The sequence below is a fragment of the Scleropages formosus genome, chromosome 2 (genome assembly GCF_900964775.1).
Source record: "Scleropages formosus chromosome 2, fSclFor1.1, whole genome shotgun sequence".
Lineage (NCBI taxonomy): Eukaryota > Metazoa > Chordata > Actinopteri > Osteoglossiformes > Osteoglossidae > Scleropages > Scleropages formosus.
Genome location: NC_041807.1, coordinates 35974122 through 35995922, shown reverse-complemented (window position 1 = coordinate 35995922; position 21801 = coordinate 35974122). Strand labels below are relative to the sequence as shown.

The window sequence follows — 21801 nt, the reverse complement described above, 5'->3', positions numbered from 1 at the left end:
CTTTTTTTCTATACCTATTTATATTTTTCGTTCCACTCATGCTAGCAGCAATATAATGCATTGAAATACAAATGTAGGCAATTAGAAGTGTTAACATGCAGCTGAGTGACAAGTGAACCAGGTGCCTGTCGTACAGGACTGCAGCCCAAGTGGCTCCACGGGTTTTGTACAGTAAAACTTAATCCTCAGTTACCCTGGTAAGGGTGTTCCTCTAACAATGCTTACGAATGATGGTAGACAGCAGCATTTACTCATGCTCTAAAATGTTGATAAATTACTGAAAAAGACTCCTCTGTGCCATAGGCGTGAATTTTCTTTAGATGGTGAATGAGAGAGCAAATGATGAACTCCTTTGAAAATTAACTTGGTATTTATTTATTTATTTCTCATTATTGTTAATATCCATCTTATTATTATTAGTTTGGGAGAAGAGAAAGCAGTCTGGCGCTATATATAAAGAAGCGGAGACTGTCTTTGCGCGGCTCGTCCTTCCATCCTATTGGTGGGCAGATGCGAGTTAGGCTCCTCCCCCTTCGCACCCCCCGCCCCTCCCCGAGCACCGTGAGCCAAAGTTGTCCTGCACTTTAACTAGTGCCATCCTCCGATCTCACTTTGCCATTAAAAAGCGAGCGGAGCTCCTCAGAGCAGCGCTGCAGAGGATGAGATCACCTTGGGCCGCTGCGCTCGCGGACAGCAGATGAGCCCCCCCCAACCCGCGCGCACACACACACACACACGCACGCACGCGCGCGCGCGCGCACACACACCTCCGCCACACTGAGCTCCCCGCGGTGCAATTAAAGCACTTTTATTTTTTTTTGCCTCTCTTTTTTGGGCTGTTTCGGGCTTCTCCCCCCCAGTTGATCTGGTTGGATCTACGCTGTTCCCATCTGTGTTTTTTATTTTTATTTTTTACACTGAAAGAAGTGCTTTTTTTTTTCATTTTGAAAGAGGCCGTCTTCTCAGGTCGAATCTGGACTGCTTTGAAAACATTTGGAAATTGGTGATATTTTTGGGGTGACGGTACAATGGCCACTTTACCGGGAACAGTACCGAGGATGATGAGACCAGCGCCGGGCCAGAACTACCCCCGCACCGGCTTCCCCCTCGAAGGTCAGTTTCCGAAAAAATACAAAAAAAAAAAAAGAAGAAGAAGAAAAAACATTTAAAGTGGAATTTAGGGCACATTGGAGCAGATATGTGACCTTAATGCTGCGTGATTTTAAAACCACGCACACATATGGATTTCTGGAAGTGCATCCAGAAGCGAGTGGCATTAAATTAATCAATGCCTTTAAAATAAATTAAAATTTCAGTTTTATCTCATAGCCTAAATGCGAAATTTCTCGCTGCTCATTCCTTGAACTCTCGGAAAGTAACCCGAGGTTATTTTTCAGGAAAAACAAAGCGGTGCACATTCCGCTCTGCAAGAGCAATGTATAAAATAACAAAGTACAAATTTATTGGAAATATTTTGTTATTTAAAGGTTCGTGTTATGGAGTGGGCACATTTTTTCGATTACATAAAATTATGTAATAACTAACCCGTAATAAATAAACCATAGAAAAGTCGCCTTCATAAAAAAGCGTTATGTGGATAGTACCACACTTTAGGTTTAACTATTAGAAAATGTGTGTGTGTGTGTATTAATTTTAAGTGTTTAGAGCAATTTTAGCAATGATTTTGGAGCCATGGAGTGGCACATTTTTTTAAGACGGAATCGTTATGTTATTATGGGCCAGAATGTGAAAAGATGTGGAATTTGGGCGAGATTTGCAGAGAGGAGCACTTTGCCTCTATGAATCCTCTATGAATCATTTATTCCGTTTATTGCGCGTCCGTGACTGTGGCTCGTGCTCAAGTGTGTGAAACGGAATGGAGATTTTCAGTGAGCCCAGATTTGGGATTTGTTCAAGTGGCCCGGTGGTGGAAACGATAGAAAAACACACAGCGGAGGATCGCATCAATATTTGCACAGCATGACTATGAATAATGAAGGTGGAAAGTGCCACTGAAAAAAAATCTTTTAGCGTCGCTGCAGTACAGAATTAACCACGTGAGTGTTATTAGTGTTTAAAGATGCCTGAAAAATAGCCAGGTGCAGGTGTTGCTACATTGCAGTTTTTTTTTTCTTATGCCACTGATAAATCGAAGGATTAATTTTAATTTACAAATACGTTTATAATTTAAAACGAACATTGAAGCGTTTCCAGTTTTAATAATTACGACAAACCAGGAGATAAAGTTTAAAGGCCTAATATCAGCAGAGCTGGATTCAGATGTAGCCAATTAAACTATTACTATTATTTCATCATTTCTTTGTCAGATGTTTCAAGTGGTTATTATTATTATTATTCTTATTCTTCTACTTCTTCTTCTTCTTCTTCTTCTTCTTCTTATTATTATTATTATTATTATTATTATTAAAAAACTCGATCACCATAGTAAAATATGATGAAAAATTAAATATGATAAAATTACTAACTTCAAATGTAAAATATCCGTTTCAAATGTATTCATTAGATTGGTGAACAGCTCAGTAATAAAGTACTTACCTCCTCATACATATTATTTAGATTACACACATATACTACTTTTAAAATGTTTCATTGTAAATTTAAATGTTGCAATGTGTTGTTTTGCTAAGTTGTACATTTTATTATTTAAAGTCGTTCTTTTTGCCTGACTTACGGTTAAAAACGTTCACATGCTGTTCATATATAATGCGTGTATTGCTGATGTGTAAAACTTCACGGTGGGATTTTACCTACTGCTACACCAACCTGATATTTGTACAAATTTTTTTTTTCATTTTTTTTAATAACAGTTTAATTGAGGAAGCCAGCGGTGGTGCAGGTAAGGTGCTTCTAATAGTTTCCAAAATAAACGTGTTTTCATGAACCCCGCAGTGTCCACACCTCTGGGTCAAGGTCGTGTGAACCAGCTCGGGGGGGTCTTCATCAACGGGAGACCCCTGCCCAACCACATCCGACACAAGATCGTGGAGATGGCCCACCACGGGATCCGCCCGTGCGTCATCTCGCGCCAGCTGCGCGTCTCCCACGGCTGCGTGTCCAAAATCCTGTGTCGGTACCAGGAGACGGGCTCCATCCGTCCGGGGGCCATCGGGGGGAGCAAGCCCAGGGTGAGTGCAAGAAGAGTGTGGTCACCAGAAACACACCGCATTCGCCTGCGCTCGTGTCTCCGTCTCGCGCTTGTAGCTCCGGTCTCCGCTCACACACTCGCTCGTGGTGGAAAACGCAGGTAACACGGAGCTCTGAAACAGCTCCCAGTAGTAACTGTCATCGACATACGGCGTCGGTCTTCTGTTATTATAATTGTTATTATTATTATTAAAGTCATTGTTGTTGCTGATTATGATACCGATGCTGATTGTTGCGCACCACTTGTCTGCGTCTTTATGCGTTATCGTTTTATATTTATTTTTGTTAGTATCTTGTTTGAACAGATCACATCCCCAGGGCCTAGACGCAAACTATTGCAAATATGGTAATTTGTCGATTTTTGTGCCGAGCTGAGAACTCAGGGGACTGATTATGAAACGAGAGTTGCAGGCGCGCGCGAACATCAAAGGGACGGCGTTTATTGAGACAAAAGTAACGATTATATCCGAGGGATTTGGATAAGAAAAGATAAGTGGTCAGTGCATTTTTAGCACAGGGACACCTCGCGTCAATTCCGCGACTGGGCCGCGTGCTCTGCACCTGTTTCTGGAAGCCAGGAAGGTGTGATGAGATCGGATCATATTTATCCGACGAATGCGGTGCGCTTCTTATATGGTTAAAAAAAAAAGAAAGAAAAATAAATAAAAATGCAGGAAAGTTTCCCAGAGATGTCAATTAAAAGTTGTTTTCTGTCTCCTTCTCCCTCACTGCTCCACCACCACCCGTCCACCTGACACCCCCCGTGGTGCCCACGCCGCGCCGCGTGCCCGTTCCCACTCAAAGCAGGTGGCCACGCCGGACGTGGAGAAGCGCATCGAGGAGTACAAGCGCGAGAACCCGGGTATGTTCAGCTGGGAGATCCGGGACAAGCTGCTCAAAGACGGGGTGTGTGACAGAAGCACCGTTCCCTCAGGTGAGGCCTCACCTGGTAAGCGGCTTCCCTTTTTTCTCTTACCATGATCGCGAGTCCGTTGTAAAGAGTAACATCGCAGCACAGAGCCTGTGACGCTGTAAAACTTCATGCGCATCCATTTCCCGCAGACATTTTCCACCTTGCAAGAACCAAATAAATGAATAATTTTTTTGAAAACTTGCAAATGTAATTGAACTGCAGCTCAGCTATGCACGAGCCCTTAATGCGGTTATATAGTGCCGTCAAAATTCGTTATTATTATTTATTGTTTCTGCAGCTGCTGGAACACCGTGGAAAACGCAACAGCAATAAATATCTAAATGTCGAGATCTAATGATGACCTGTGTTTATTGTCAGCACTAATAAATTTAGTCATTTCGGTTTTAGAAGATGTTGTGAGTGCACGCGACACGCGCGCGGGTGGGAAATAACGCGGTGGTTCTCCGGGTTCGTCAGTGAGCTCCATCAGTCGGGTTCTGAGAGCCCGCTTCGGCAAGAAAGACGATGAAGATGACTGTGATAAAAAGGATGAAGACGGGGAGAAGAAGACCAAGCACAGCATCGACGGCATCCTGGGCGACAAAGGTAATGACTGCGGCTCTATTTCCACTTTCTGGGTCCGAACGGGTTATTATGGAAGCAGCTTTTTTTTTTTTTTTTTTTTTTTTGCAGCTTTTCACGTTTATTCGTTTTAATGATTTTTTTTTTGTAAAAAATTATTATTATTATTTTTTTTTTTTTGCTTGGCATGAAAAATGTTTTCTGGTCCCAGTGCAGACACGTTTTATTTAAGGAAGAAAGTCCGCATATTTTCCTGAAATATGCATGCATTTTAGGGTGAATGGGAAAATTGTCTGTTATAAATCAAATGTGGTTTGGATTCTTTTTCTTTCTTTCTTTCTTTCTTTCTTTCTTTCTTTCTTTCTTTCCTTTCTTCCCCTTGCTGGTTTGGCTCTGGGTGCGAGGCCTGGTTATTTATATGGGCCTTGACGGAGGTGTTGGGGACTGGTAAATTAATTTGCTCGACAGAGTCCTCTCTTGCTCTTTAAACGGTCCCTGGAAACGACAGCTGACAGCTGACCCATTTGCCAATCAATATCAATTAGAGAGCCACCAATATCAATTAGGGAACCGCCGCTGCGGTCGAGCACGAGAACGGCGCTCAACTTCGGTCCTTCGGTCTTTGCGCTTCCTTTGCTTTACGGTTCCCATTTATAGGGAGGAAATTTATCTTTGGGGTTGTTTGGAATATTGAATAAACCAAAGGTTGGTCTGTAGCTTTGGACCTTAGGGTAACATTATACAAACTGAATTTTAATATCTATTCTCTAATTTTAAGTTTGTATGTAACAGTTATAAGAATATAGAACAGTTAAGTGAATTGTAATTAAGTATATATAAATGTGTCAAAATGTAGCTAAAATGAATGTCTGAATATAATTCAGTTAACGTATCATATTTATGCAATCATTACATATCGATTTAGAATAGGAATTATACGTACATGTGTTTACTACACACAAAGACACACACATAGTTATTGTTCCGTTGGCCGAACTGTGTAGGTTTGCAGTTCACGGTTTAAAATAAATGTAATGATTTATTATTTGATTTGCATTTTGCAGCTGAGATTGATCTCTGACTTTGTCTATTTGAAGACCCTCAATCTCAATTCCCAGCACAATAGATCCTGTTTCTGAGGGAGACAAAAGTTAGCAAATAAGATGATCAAACATTTGTGTACAGGGTTTAAGTAAACCTACAAAAAAAGGCCTTTTTGTGTGTTGAGATTTGGCCCTTTTTCCAAACTTGAAGATGAACTTCAGTCGCAAAAAAGGCCTCTAACTCCATTCAAGGCCTCTGAAAGGAAAAAGATTCAGAGGTACAAAGGCAGAACCTTAAAAATAGTGCAGGGGAAAAGGGGAAAAAGGGGAAGGGCCCTGTCCATTCTTATTCAAAAACCTGCAAAGAAAGAAAGAAAAAAGAAGAAGAAGAAAAAAAACTTGGGACAAAGGGCGAAGAGGGAACTAAAGGGAGATGAATTATTCAATACACCCCGCTGCTAGATAGTTTTGTAATATTATAGAATCGTCTGTTGGAGTAGAATGAGCATTGGAGGGTGCAAAATGTTTCTTTCTTGTTTGGAAATGGCCAGTGCTCATTTTAAAATCGTGCCATTGTGAGCACTAACTGCACTTTTGTAATGTGTAAAGGAGCACTTTAACCTGGGAAAACCTATCTAAGTTACAATGTGCACAAGAGAGCCAGTATGAAGTTTTCATTGAAATAATTATACTACAGTACAGAAGATATGGTCTAAACACCCTGCTGTACAAATGTAGAAATGTAAAGTTGCGAGATGTCTTGGACAGAAGTGTCAATATCAGGAAGGTGACTAATAATAATAATTATGATAATATATGTACAGTATGATACTGTCAAACAATCATTTATTTTGAAAATTGTTATCTCAGTGACCTATTAGATATTTGATTTATATTATGTGTATTGTTAGTTTTTAATGTTTAAAAAAAATAAATCACGCAGAAGATTACGTTTCAGACTGCCAATGCATAATGATAATAATAAGAATAAGAGTAAGAATAGATTGTTTAAGTTGTGCTTTATTTCAGATAAAATTGTCTGGAAAAAAATGTCATGAAGAAATTCGATATATCGGTTCAGGTCACACATATTGTATATTTTTTATTTACATTTTTGACTGCATCAGTAGCACACACCTCCCGTGCATTTTGTCAGACATTCAAAAAAAAAAAAAAAAAAAACTTTCCGTTTGATTTCTGCCTACATTTTCGGCTTTATGGCAAAAAAAATGTCGAAAACCAGGGATCCTAAATGCCCTCTTTTTTAATTCTTAAAAAGATTCGTCTTTTGCGCCTGTTTCATTCTATCATCCGGCTGGCATTTAATAATGTTAAGACTTATTAGGGTGAGTAATGAAAACGGTGTCTGCTCAATGGGCCGCTGTGTTGCGGAGGGGTGTAATAGCTCGCAGGCATGGTAAGAAACGCATTTATCCTCAATCAGCCCTCACTCGCGCAGTTTCCAGCACAAACGTTATGTTGAAGGGTTTTAAGGCAGATTAAATTGAGCCTTTTATTTCTTTTTCACTTTCATCTCTAAACGCTGGCTCTGGCTAGCCCTGGGCACAAATTCATGAGATTTTAGGTTTCTTTTATAGTTGTTAAGATTTTTATTTATTTATTTATTTATTTGAAAAAAAAAAAAACGGTGGGGGAAGGGGGGTTGTATTTGGAATTCTCACTATGACATGCTAACTTGATTCTGAAATGGATGAGAAAATATAAAATACCACTTTTAAGTTTAAGATACAGTTTATTAAAGGGAAGCCAACTGCAACTTAAACACGTACAGAATTTGGGGGTGTGTTTAGATTTGATGCCCGAACCCGCCACAAATAGCTGATGTTGTCCATTGAAGGTTTTTATTTTGGATGCGCGTCTTCCAAAAAAAAAAAAAAATAAAAAAAAAAAGAACAGAAATGATGAGAAATAAATAATTTCGAGAAATGAAAGGCCAGAACAAACCGAAATAGCAAGTGGAGCTGCTTGTGAATGAGTGCCTTTCGATCATTAATCACTGAATGGGAGCCTAAAATTAAATGCGTTTGTGCAATTAAGAATCTCGTTTTAATTATATTTTATACACTGTAAAAGACGGCAAAGACTCCCATTTGACTCCCCCCCCCCAACCATGTACCAGAAGGTGCGTATAACAGTGGCAGCATTTATACCTTGTTCTAGAACATCTTTAAAGGAAATGTTTATAATAAACAGTTTCCCACCGCTGACATGTCAGTACACGACTAAAGAATATGTTCAGCTATCATATTCACAGTTAATTGCTGCGCGAGACATAAGAATGCGCGCGCGCTGAGAATTATTTGTCGGTGCCAGCTGCGCAGCCGTAATTGTTATAATAATAAAAAAATGCGCTTGTTAAAACGTGACAAGTAATTAGGAGTTTTGTAACTCGGTTTTGCTGTCACGCTGTCTTTTACATTCTTTTAAAAAAAATTCTTATTTTATTTTTTTCTTACGGGGAGGTGGGTGGGAAGAGTGTGCAACAAAACGCCTTGTGTAAATAGGCACTGGAGGGGGGGAGGGGGATGGGGGGGCGATGGACACTTGAGCAAATGGGCGGATTACCTGCGCTCCTCGCTCTAATCAAACAGAGGCCAGGCGGGATTTGCGCGTGTTCTCAGTGCGGATCAAAGGAAATAATAGGGGCCGGTGGAGTGGTGCGGGGGGTGTCGCGGCACCCCGGAGCTGCGGGCCTGCTCCTCTGTCCCATTTTCAATTAAAACAATATTATCACAAAAAGAACAGACGAATTAGTCGCTATCGCAAATGAATCCATCCATGGGTGCGCGGAAGGGAGCTGTTGCGGGGGCTGCACAGGTGAGTTTGGGGCAGCAGGTGGCGTAGTGGCTAAAACTCTTGTGCTGCAGACACGACGTTATGGGTTCGCATCTCTGCTTCTGCGGAAGGACCTTCATGAGGGCACCCGCTCTGAATGAATGCAGTAAAAGCTACGCCGCCGCATAAAACGAGCTAACGATTGCGCGTCGTTTAATATACAAACCAAACATCGTGCGTCGCCCTGGACAAAAGGAAAATACGAAATATGTTTTTCATAGTTAGACATGGTCACAAATAGCCGGGATCATTTGTATAAAGCTGACATTGTAAGACGTGTTGTACAAAGGCGCCAGCCAGATAATAATAATAATAATAATAATAATAATAGGAATAATGAAGTAATCACTGAAAAAAGATATATTGAGCGGATGCCGCAGAAACATCCATACGGGTGTATGATTTACAGCGCGAGATGAACGACAAAACTTTTCGCGCATCACTTATGCTGAGAGATCGAAATTGTTGCTGATCAGGTTTTGCGGAAAGCGATGAATGGAAATCCAAAGGCCGAAGCGAGGTGAAGTGGGAGAAGCGCGCGCGCACGCACACGCGCACGCGCTCCAGAAATTGCGGCGACGTTCGCGGCTCGAGTCTCGGCTGAAATAAAAGTGGGAGGGTGCGAAAGAGAGAGACCATTCGAAACACACACACACACACACAATTTCGGATGTGAGAGAGCGTGTATATATTTGTGTGTGTGTGTGTGTGTGTGTGTGTGTGTGTGAGAGAGAGAGAGAGAGAGAGAGAGAGATTTAGTGAAAGTATGGGAAGTTATTTAGCTATTAATAACACTTCTCCTCGGGCACCGGGAGTCACTCCATCCGCACTTTTCTCGCAGCTATTTGGCTGTGTTGAAATGGAGGGAGACCCAAATGTTGGGCAGAGATAACACACTCATCAGCGCCTCGGTCCTGCGCTCTGCATCACTGCATTAAACTGGGATTAACCTCCCCTTTCCCCCCTCGCCTCTCCCCACATTTCACTGGAATTTACATGGCAGCATTTTTAAAGAACATATACCATATGATACACAGAGCAAAGGCTCAGAGCTGGGAAATAAAAAGACTATACTTTTGGTAATACTTTGGCATCAACAGTAATAATAATAATAATAATAATAATAATAATAAGATCTTTGAAATTGGCAGAGTACACTGTAAATACCTTGAGTTATTGAAGAATTGTGTGTTTTTATTTTTTATTTTTTCCATACACGAGGCATCTTGTATAAAACGCTGGACACTGTAAATGTGCAGTGGATGGAAGGAAGACTGTTGAGATATTTTAGAAGTTCATCAGATGAATTTTAAAACAAAGTTACGGAAGCTTTTTTTCCCAATTGCAGCTCTCCACTGTATACATACTGGGGACTGGAATAAATGCAGGAAAGATCGTTCAAGTTTAATTTTTTTTAACATCTGTCTGTTATATTTGAATATATTTTATGTTATTTCGCTTGACTGGAATAATGAATTATAATACATAACATTTCATATATTTTCTTGGGCTTCTGCATGGTTGTTTTCGGTTGTGCTTCTTCACTTCCTTTGGATTTGAAAGAAACTGTTGAGAAATGAAACGCAGGTGCAGTAAATATCAGTGATGATGTGTGTTTCATGGTACATGCGGTACATGTAAAGAGAATTTGGCCCCGCGCTTTATTTCACAAAAATACAGTTAAAGAAAAGTGACGTCATTCTTGGAACAAATCAAATTAACGAAACCAGCAACAAATGACCCTCTTTTACTCTTTCAAAAGTTTCGTTAAACAAGTTCCGGGCTCTTTAAGCGAGAGATTGATACGACTTTGATTTGTATTCTTAACTCAGCAAAATGTTTTAGAATGAAAAATGACAATATGAAAACATGGGAGATTGTTTTAAAAAAAACATCATTCCTTTTAATCGTTCACTGTTAAAGAACCAAAATAAATCACCTCTAATTTATGCTAAATCGGCTGTGTTTAAGCCAGCTTCCTTGACATCAAACAATATTCATGTGTGCTCATTTAAAACAGGGTCATGGTTTACATGCTTTTTATAACCACGCTGGAAACTCTTGACATTCCTTGGATGGCCTCGTTTTTTTATCTAAGAATTCACTTTCATTCCTATAACATCAAACGCAGTAAAAAGACAAACAAAAAATACTTAAAAAAAATGTTTTTGGTCACTTATTGATATACTGTACCTTTGCTCTGTGATTTAAAATCACTGCTTGAAAGGGAAATAAAAGCACGTGCAAATGATGTGTTAAATTCCCAACTGGACCCAGGGGGATCATGACAATAATGACATGTCAGCTAATACCAATTTATGAAGACATTTGTCATCTCCAGGGCCCTCTTTCTCAGGGAATATTAATAAGCAGTTATATGGAGCGCTGGGGTGGAGGGGGGGAGGGCCCTGCGGTGACCTGTGACCCTGAGGAGGACCCCCTTAGTTTGTCATGAAGAGGATTTCAGCCTGTGTTTCAGAGGCTTCTTTTTTTTAAGGAAGGAGGAAGAAAAATAGAAAGTAGGTGAGGAAAAGTAGAGGCGGCTGGAGGAAATTGAGAGGCTTATAGTCTTTGATCCTTGGGTGCTTTTGCTTATCAGAAACATTTGTGGTGACACCACCACAATGGGAGTTCATCATATTACAGACTGCCAGCGCTGCTTTCAAGCCTGCCTGTCTATTAATTAAAGCATTTCTTGCCATGTGGGACAGGCCCCTATCTGCACACACATATTACTTACTAGAATGGGCTTTTTTTGGTTCTCTGCTGGTTTTTCTTTTTTTTTTTTTCCCTCTAAAAGGGACAATCTCTATTTTTGGGCTACTTAGGGGGGAAATTCAAAAGTCTACAGTAGAAGACATGGGGATTTTTTCTTCACGTATAAAGGCGAGTTCATAATCCTTTCCTGTTCAATAACTTTATAGGGGATTTCGTTTCTTCCCTATTTAAAAGGTGTGGGATCTTACGGAGATTTCCGGGGCCTGCACCTGCAAAGGTGGATTTTAATTTTTTTTTTTTTTTTTTTTTTAAGTTTCAGGACATGCGAGCCATAATTTTCTAAAGATAATTGGCCTTATTTTCTATTTTTTAAATTTTCTTTAATCAATCAATTAATTTACTTATTTAATGTAGCTTATATATATATATATTTTTACTTCTGCTAGAGCACTGTGCCATAGACAGATACCAAGCACTGGCGATAGCGGTGGGAGGGGTGTCCTGGGGGTGTCTCTCTGTGTGTGTGTTTGTGTGTGTGTGTGCTTGAGGCGGGGTGGGGGGATCCTGGTAGATCTTTGGGACAAAAGGAACAAACGACAAGGGAAAACTCCCTGCTGATACCAATAAACGTGTTGGCCTCCAGGCTTCCTCTGTTAGGGCTGCAAAAAAAAAGTGTGTTTGATGGCAGAATCGCGCCATCACTTGTGTGTGTGAGTGTGTGTGTGTGTGTGTGTGTGTGTGTGTTTCATGCAGAAACTTTGAGTGACCCTGGTTAAGTGCTACGGAAACGGGCTGTCATTCATTCATTCATTCATTCATTCATTCATTCATTCCCAGTCCAGACTGCTACCGGTAATCGACCCATCTGAACAAGTGTCACTTTTTCACTTTTTCTATAAGCATTCCTGAACTCTCCAACTCCTGATCAGAACGTGTAAAGTTATTATTATTATTATTATTATTATTATTATTATTATTATTATTATTATTATTTAGCATAAATAATTATTGTGACACTGACACCCGTTCCCGAAAACCTACCTTCTCTATGAAGAAAATAATGCAATTTATATTTAAAACAGCAAAATATTTCAGAATATGTCATTTACATGTCAGTTAAACAGCCAAAGATTATATGTAGAATGTCTAAAAACTGTTGTTTGAACACTTTTTTTTTTTACCCTATTTTTGAACAGGATCCTTTTTCGAAAATTATATCCCGGCGCGAGTCTTGCGTATTTCGGGGTATTTTCACTTATTTACATTGGTTTTGCTTCTTGAACGGAAATTGATTTGTAAACCATCATAAAATATATTTCGCTTGAATCCCACGAGTTCACACAGTTCAATATTTTTGCACGAACAACAGCGAAGTAAACTGAAGAGACGTTGCGACATTTTGAACGTGACATCTAAACGTGCGGCAAATTCATAACAAAATATATAATAAATAAAACAGTCGTGACTGTTGCAAAGTTGCGTAAGTTGTTTTCTAGTCAGCTCTCGTGCAACACTATAAAATGTATAAATGTAGAATGTAGAATCACTAGTTCTAATAGAAAGAGTTTGAAAGACGATACTTTTTTTTTTTTTTCTGGAATGTTGCTGATTTTGTAGCTTTAATTTTTAGGTTTGTTATTTTTATAAAAAGGGTTCCATGTTATACATACAGGAAAGTCTGAGAGGTGATGACAGATTAAAAAAAAGACTCAGTAAGAGATTGGGGAAAAAAAAGCTACTCATGTGTGCTCTATGTGTGTGTGTGTGTGTGTGTGTGTGTGTGTGTGTGTGTGTGTGTGTGTGCTGTATGTGTGTATGGCATATATGCTCTGCACACCTATCCTTAGTTATGAAAGGAAACAGGTTTATTAATGGGTTACATAAGTGCAGTGGGAGAATAGTGGGACCGGGAGTGTGAGTGGGATGGGGTGGGATGGAATGGGATGGTAGCGGGAGTCGCAGAGGGGGGAATAGTTGCCCCCCTCGTTTGCCACGGAATGCTCGCCAGCCTTTCCCTAATCCCACTTTCATTTTCACCGACAAAAATACCAAGAATCTTCCCAATGGGAGAGAGATCGGCAAACAAAGGCCCATCATTCCACAGTGCGGACGTGGCCAGGACACAGGTCCAACGCAGGAGACCCTGGGTGTGTGCACCAAGTCGCATCTAAAGCACATTTCCTCCCATGGGCTCCCTGGACACACACATAATTAAAATCACTAGTTGATTTCATACACGCATTGGATTGGCACTAAACGTTCGCCATATGTATTTATTAATATTTGCAGAGAACCCGTGGTGCAGTCAATAGAAGCTAAAGTTGTCCTGCGCATCCCTGTATGATGAGCTCAAGTTCACGTGCTACACCTGTTTCTTCCACCTGCCCACCTCCTGAATTGTTCACAAAGCCCTGTTTTCCTTTCTTTACACAAATTCGAATAAAGGATGAAAATGGCCCTTGTATATATTTTGCACATACGTTGCTGTGCGCTTAATTCTGCAAATACTGCAACTGCTCTAAAAATGTACTCTAAATTTATAAGAGATTGTTTTGGAGGATGGGTTTTCAGGTATGTGCATAGGTTCGATAATTATATTTAGAAATATGTTTTTCTTTCACACAAAGCCGCTTGTGCCAGTTTCAGCTAATTTTGGGATTACTGCAATAAATTTAGCTCCGTGTAATGCTTTCGATTCTGCCGCCCATTAGATGTGAGAACTTTTTTCTTTTTAAGGGAGTGAAAATGATGTCCAAATGGATGCCTTGGGTGACCGATTTCCAGCTAAAATTTGTTTTTGTAAAACTTTCTCATCCCTCGCGGCCGCGGCCACGGAAAGACTGAAAGATGAGCAGGAAACGGTGTCACATTTTGGAGGACTGTTGACTTTGCTAATACCAGCCCTCGCAAGTGTGGCAGTTCCCCCTTTTCATTTTACCCCATTTTTTCTCGGTTAACTTGCTATTTTGTGCATGACTGGTTTATTAGACACCGCTGTGCGGGGATTTGACGGGGGTTCCTGGGGTCTGGATGCCTTCTGTAAATCCAACTCATTTTGGTTCCTATGTAATTCATCCGGAGAACCCGGGGAGAAAGCCCAAGGTGGAGGAGGTATCATAAACCCTTTCATCCCTCTTTGTAATAACAGGGCTTGGACCAAACTCTGCGAAACCGTATCAGAGTCATTCCACGAGAGCAACCGAGCTCAAACTTTGTGCTCGACTTGGCGAAGTTTAAGAAAGCCCTTATTAGCCTAATTTAAACGGCGCGCCAACGGAATACGTGCAGCTTCTTGAAAATCGAAACGTTCATCTGTTAATCGCAATTAGGCGGTAACGAATGAGCAACTGCGGCGCTACTTAAAGAGCGTTCGCATTTAATGAATTAGACTTCCATAAGGTGATTTGTTAACGGCGTCGGACGAATGTGATGATATTTACACTTTTCCGAGTGTTGAAGCCTGAAGTAGAAGAAAACTGCAATCGCATCCAGTTTTTCGTGCGAAGAATGGGAAATTTTAATGGCCGAGCGGATGGATAGCCAGAGGTGTTTGTAAAGCCGTCGTGAGCGGAAACGCCAATGAGGGGCCCTCAATTTTTGTTCCGTACATTGTGGTTCGAGTTACTGTAATTACAGTTACACAGCACTTGCGGGATGGGGGTATTTGCGGACTTGCTGTGAGACGCACTCAAGGATGAAGAATTTTATTTATTGAAATATTAAGCCCAGTGAGGGGGCTTTTTATCTGACTTGGGGCGACTGGATTTTCTTGATGTTAAAGGACCAATAAGGTGCTGCTTCGAGGGACACACCAGGTTACTGTTCAGATGAAGGCCTTTGGATGAAGGGCGATACTTTTCATTTTAATGCTCCCACTGCTTACTGCTGCTGTAAATTCTGGCCTTCTTTCAGGGTGTGACTGCATGCCGCAAGAGTGCCGCATGCAGGCTTTGTAAATCAAAATTTACTACCAGTTTACACTATTTATTTCCCCCAGTATTTATAGCAGGAACTCGGTTGTCTTCTATTCCGCTGCCATTGTAATACCTCCACCTCAGGGGTGTGGATATTTTTCAATTCTTATTGCAAATAACTGACAGATTAGCGCAAGCGGCTCCCAAGGGAACGGACAATGGAAGATCCCGGGTTGCGGTGAAATTGAAAGGAGTGCCCCTGGTCACCCTTCAGAATAGTTCAGCAAGTCAGTGTGCATGACTTAACTTTTTAAACCGTCACCCCTGACTTGTCGGAAAATCACTGTACCTGCAATTCCTCGGAATTATCCCAGTCTTGCAGGGCATGTGAGGTCCAGTGTTGGGAAATGTCGAGGTGATTTTAAAAGATGTTTCAAATAGCAAAGATTTCGAGAAAGGCTGTCGGGGCCTACAAATAAAGCGCAAAATTCGTCATATCTAGGATAAAGATCAAAACATATTCAGTGAGTGTTTAGCTTTTCCTTGAGACATTTTAATGCAATGCAAGGCAGCACTATGTCATATATAACATATCAAGCAAGGCAGTTGTAAGAATAGATCCATATGGTCAGACAGGTAAAATACTTTATCCAAACAAAAGATAAGGTACAAGAAGCCTGTAAGTAGAAAGAATTATTTTTATTTGTAGATCATCGGATTTAGGTTCAGCGCTTAACGAAATTGCTGTGTATAAAAAAATTTACTAAATAAATAAAATTTCGACAACGGTTCGTGAGTCGGGTTCGACTGGGTACGAAAATGGTAAAAAAAAAAAAATGTCCCTTCCTCTTCATCTGATACCCGTCTTCACTCGGTGCAGGTTACATTTCAAGACAGTAAGCGATGATAGACCCTCATCTGTTCGAGTCCAACTCGGGGATCATAGCATCAACAGGATTTTCTTAGCTGTCGGACTGGTCAGATCCAGTCAGGGTTGATAACGGGGATCTGGCATTGTCGCGAGCGGTAGGAGGGGGTCTCCAGCACCTCTGTTTCTTCCTTTTTTTAATGACACACCCAAGGGGCCTGAAGGGACTGGTGGCCTAACTGTCGTCCACGCCGTGTTGCTTTTGACACTTCCCACCCCTGCGGTTACACCATCAGCCTGTTCTTCCCCGGGCACCTGTAAGCTCTTCGCCAATACGACTCTTTACTAATTGCGGAAACTGCCGAGTTTGCCGCCAAAATGTAAGATGTATGCCGCATTGTCTTCTGCACGCCGGAAATTTCGTAACGAAATCTCCTTAAAGCCATACAAACTTTTTATTTCTTTATTTTTTTCCACCGTGAGTCGAATCGTGGATTTTGAAATATATAAGAGAGTTGCACGATTTTTTTTTTTTTGTTGTTGTTGTTAATTTGATTAAATTTTTTTAACGTTTCCTTCCATTTCAGTAATTTACGTTTCCGGTCTATTCCGTTTCGTCCGAAATATATCTGGTCTTATGTTTTTGGCTCTTTAAAGCAAAGCCTTAATTCCTGCGTCGGACCTCAGGGCCCTGCGTGTGACAGATGAACAGTCGGTTAAAAAAGCGGACGGGAGACAGGCGAATAGAGGACCTTCTGTTATTCTGCGTCTCGAGAAGCAGTGTGTCAGCCATTGAGGCAAATTGATGAACTCCTCCAAAAAGTTTATTAAGGGTACGGAAACAATACGGACTAAAGCCTTTGGGTACGCGGGCAGACAGTTTATAAACCGGCACCCTTTGTGTTTCAAAGGCAGATGCTTGAATACCTTTGAATGGGCTCCTTCAAACTGACACGATCAAGCTAGACAACAGCATGTTAAAAGGAACGTCCCCCCCTTTCTCTCGTGCGGGGAGATCTGTATTTTTTTGCATTAATGTACATCTGCAGTGGGAGTGGTCCAATCTGGGGGCCGCGGGCTTCTGCTGTCACTCGTGCGGCTAAAGGTCCGAGTGGCGTGTTTGAAGTCGGGATCCGTGCGCCGGGCGGGGAAGTAAGCGCCGTGACATACATAAACTCCCGGGCACTGAAAGAACGCCGCGATTTCGCTTCTTTACATGATAAAGCAGTGGAGAGTGAGAAGAATGAGAAGGAAAATTACTTTTTATGTAAATCTATGAATTCTCACATTAGTGGTGACCCAGCGATGGTCACTTTTCTCTGTGCCACCTGTGTAACCTGTTTTTTTAATTCAAAAAATACACTTGAAAAAATGAATGTACTGAAGGGATGGACCTTTTCGCACTTGTTGGAGGAGCTGAGCAGATCTGGCATGTTGTAGCCGTTCAGGAAGTGCGTGATTGAAGGCAATATTCAAGATGTAAATGAAAAAGACGAAAGTGGTGTTCCTTTTAACCGCCCCCCCCCCCACCCCACAGTACTCCTCCCACCACCCAGTCGAACCCGGACTCTAGACATCAGAGGGAGGGCTGTGATTTCTGACCCTGCTGACCCACGCTGACTCCCCCAAAAGGGAGGGCACTCCCGGGAGGGGTGACCCAGGACAGGTTGGGATCATAGGGCGCCGGAGCACGCCCACCCCCAGCCCGATCCGGCAGGTGTCAACATTAGCAACACAATTAGCTCCCCGAGTGATATTCCAGCAAGGCAGTTAACCAAAGCGATGCGAGGCAGGCTGGAGAAGGGAACAAAAAGGGACTAGGAGAGCGGGGGCCAGATTAGGGGGAGATTACGCTCTGAGACAGCTATTAGGAGGGATGAGGCGCTTCTAAACAAAAAAAAAGAAGAAGAAAAGATCAATACTTTGTTAGTCTACCCAGCCGAAGCAGAGCTCGCTCCAAGTGTTTATTTCTCCGCTTTTCTTTCCATTTTTCTCGTTCCTTGTTTGCATTGGCAGTGCGAAGGGCTCTCACGCAGCCTTTGTGCCCTGGCACTACGGCATATTTATTTCTCCATCCAGCAATTTGTTAATTAGGGCCTGGCGTGGAGTATGACACATTCATTCATGGCTTTCTGAGCCCAAGGGAAAAGCGGCCCGTCAGGGGTTTGTCACCGAAGGAATTTGTCAAGGTCGCGGAGAGCAATGGCGACGCACAAAGCGCGGGTTCGACCCTCCGATGACGAGCCTCTTCTCTTAATAGGCACGGCTACAGTAATCAAGGAGGAGGACCAGGCGGGCACGTCAGCCGCTCCATTCCTGGAGACTGGCAGTGCCAACCGAGAGGCTGTCTAGACGAGAAAAACAACTTCTTTTTGAAGACGCGTTTATTTCTGCCTTACGGGTTCCCTGAGCCACGGCACGGCACAGCGAGGAACAAGCGCTCTTAACACAGCCAACAGATTAGTCATTAAAAGCCTGTTTGAAAATCATTATTGCGTATTATTATTGTGCAGGATAACACTTGTCTAACAACAGAACTCAGCGCCTGGTGGCCAAACACTCGACAGACGAGGATCCATATTTGGATGCTTGCTTGGGGATCTGGGCAGAAAATCTTACATGAAGGCCACATCACTTGTTATTTAGTCATTTAGCTGATGCCTTTCTCCAGAGCAATGAACTATACTTACATTGATTTACCCATTTATGTAGCTGGGTATTTTTTACTCTATCAATTCAGGCTTTCGATGCCTTGATCAAAGGTACTACAGCAGGGCCAGGAATCAAACATTCAACAATTTAAATGTATTAAAGTTTCTTATGTTGCTTTGTACTACTTACATTGATCTACCCATTTATACAGCAGGGTAATTTTTACTTTATCAATTCAGGAGAAGTACCTTGATCAAGGGTATTGCAGCAGGAGGTGGGATTTGAACCTGTGTCTTTCTGGTGCCTGATGACAGCGCTAACCACTACACTACCTGACACCCCATCGCTCTTAAAATCCTCTTGTGTTCAAATACAAATAAAGAAAGAAGTGTTAGGGATGCAATAGAACGTCTGCATTATGGTTATTTACACCCTTGGTTACTGCCATCATTTTTAATGCTGGTGTTTCTTCCGTTGATGATGTGTTACCTGAGGTGCGGGGGGGTTTTAACCCTAACGGATTAACCCTTGTCCTCCAGCTCCAGACTAAATGCAACCCCTCCGATTCCATGCACCCCCCCGGCTGATCTCCTCTCACCGCCAACAATAAATAAGTACATATTGACTCAGTGAAAGCACCGCAGAGTCCGGGACGCTCTTTATATTAAACGGAAGCCCTTTCTCCATGCAAAAAAAGAGAACACGTTAAGCGCAGGCGGTCTGCTGAATACGGGCCTGTTAAAGGGACAGCGCGCAGTAAAGTAATCCACATCCAATGGCACTGCGTGGTGAGAAAACAGTTAAAGCTCAATTGAAGGGGAGGGCACTGCTGACACTGATGCTTTACAACATCAACACACTGGGCCTGGGTTTGGCTGAACTCAGTCACACGGGGTCAGAGTCTGTATTTTGAATGAATTGTAAGAACCGAGTAACCTTACTCTCCTGGAGAGTAATCTGTGTTACGAGCAAAGAGTTCCACCAAAGATTTACTGCTGGCTGTCTTCATATGCAGAGCTTTAACTTGATTGGACCATTAATCGGTATGAAATACCTAGTTTGGGGTGTTTTTGTTGTTTACTGCGCGAGTACTTATAGGTTTCTGTGTGAATAAACAGAGAAATCACATTTTTATTGTTTATTTTTTCAGTTTCTCCATCATCTCCTAGATTGAAACCTACCTGTGATCACGGTGCTGGTCTTTGTTTTATGAGATATGTTGTGTACATTTGAGGGTTCGTGTGAGATTTGTCGGTTTTAGATAAGGTCCCTGAAAGGGCGAAACTGGACAGGACGTTTTATTTGTAGGGCAAAAACGAAAGCCACCTTGGGTCTCAGCCACTGAATCGTCCGCCAGTAAAAGCACCTGTTGAACCGGTTCTCGCTGAGTACAGTTTAAGTCTTCTTGTGTGACGCGTCTCGGACAGAATGCGATCGCGTTTAATCGCATCTTGTGGGCTTTATCCTTGTCTGTGTCTTTAAATATTCAGATTTTTTCACTTCATAACGTAAGGTACGCTAGCGTGTGTCTCCGCACTGATGACACCAAATCCATATGAGTTTATAGAGTTGAGAACATTTCATTGCACTTTAATTAACCCCGAGCAGAATCGTCTCACGTGATGTTTATTATCACACTTGTTAGGGGTTCGATTCCCAAAGCCATCATACGATTGCGATCATTGTGAGTTCCCCAACTTCCTTTTGAGTGACGAATTTTTATAATGAGTCGTTTCGGAGGAAAGCATCTACTGACCTGATGAATTTATTTTAATTTTAGCATGTTTTTTGGAAATGAATCTTACATTGGCTGTTATTAGCTGTTAGTTTTAAGACATTAGCGATGTGTTTCTGGTGAAGGAATTAGGCACACGGATGGTTTATTTGCGATCGAACGGAAGGCCGCAGACTGTCTAGTCAAAGCTCGCGGGGTCGGATGGGGTCACAGGAACACATCTCCCATGGCTTATCCAAACTGCCGATGTGGGCGAATCGGGAGAGGGAGCTTACGCAGCCGTTTGGCGAGGTCTCGAAGTCCTGCTGGCTCATTAGCCCACCCTGACCTGCAGAAAGTTACGTCGACCCCCAGCCCCCCAGGGTCGACCACCTGAGTCGGCTCACCTGGGACCTGGCGCTTCGGTGGCCGAGCTCCGCTGAACTCGTCGGAGCTCCTATAATCCCACTATGATCCCTCGCTCTCACAGCTCACTGGGAAGCAGACTGTGATCCTCAAACTTTGGACACTTTGTGGGAGGGTCCCGGTCGCAGAGAGGTGCGTGCGAGTGTGTGCTTTCACTCGGTTGGTAGGGTTAATGCTGTGCACACTGCTCTCCTACAGTCCTGTAGGGATCGACAAGCGGAGAGTCCTTTGCGAGCCCGCAGGCGGTGGGCAGTATGGCACTTTCCCCCAACACTTTCACCACAGTTTACTCTTTCGCTTTCCCACTTACGCACATCCTGTCCTACTCTGGTAAAGTGGTAACAATCTTATGACCTGATAACACATCAATAATAAATAATGAGGCAGTAAGGTCCTACTGCGGTAAGGTTGTAATAATCTGGTAAACTGGTAACACGGCAATTGTACAGAACAGAAGAGTATGGTACTAATGTAGTAAAGCAGTAGCAATCTGGTAAAGAATAAGGTAGACACAAAACAGCACTAACAGTTTAAATTAATATACCGATAACAATATTTCTCTTTTCAACAACTCGTTTAGCATTGTTTACCATTTCACGGCTGTAATACCACGTTTCATGGAAAGAGGTGCACTGTTATGGAAATACGAGTTTCAAGGGAACGTAAATAGGTTATAAATTTTTACCCCTAGTTTTCTTCCTCAAAGAGTGTGTTTTTTTAAATTAAAAGACACGACTTTGATTTTTAACTATTTCAGGTCACTGCAACCTTCCATTGGATAAGCAGTTAATGATGGATGGATGGATATTATAAATGATGATTAATCACCTTGTCTCATGAAATCGTCACGCTCGACTGTTCAGTTGTTCTTCAGATGTTGCGATAAAGCTGTTTTGTTGAGACAGTCCGAATTTGTAGCCTCACACAGTGGGAAGCGTAGCCAAAATTTG

The 21801-nt window shown here is 41.9% G+C and overlaps 1 protein-coding gene across 1 annotated transcript in view; it reads left to right on the top strand.

Moving 5' to 3' along the window:
* The first annotated feature begins 630 nt into the window (after nt 1-630).
* pax7b (paired box 7b) overlaps nt 631-21801 on the top strand; it is a 70170-nt gene continuing 48999 nt past the window's right edge. The window contains exons 1-4 of the mRNA XM_018736605.2: nt 631-1113; nt 2911-3146; nt 3970-4099; nt 4556-4684. Coding sequence (XP_018592121.1) covers nt 1029-1113; nt 2911-3146; nt 3970-4099; nt 4556-4684 — 580 coding nt within the window. The 5' untranslated portion in view covers nt 631-1028. The remainder of the gene's footprint in view (nt 1114-2910; nt 3147-3969; nt 4100-4555; nt 4685-21801) is intronic.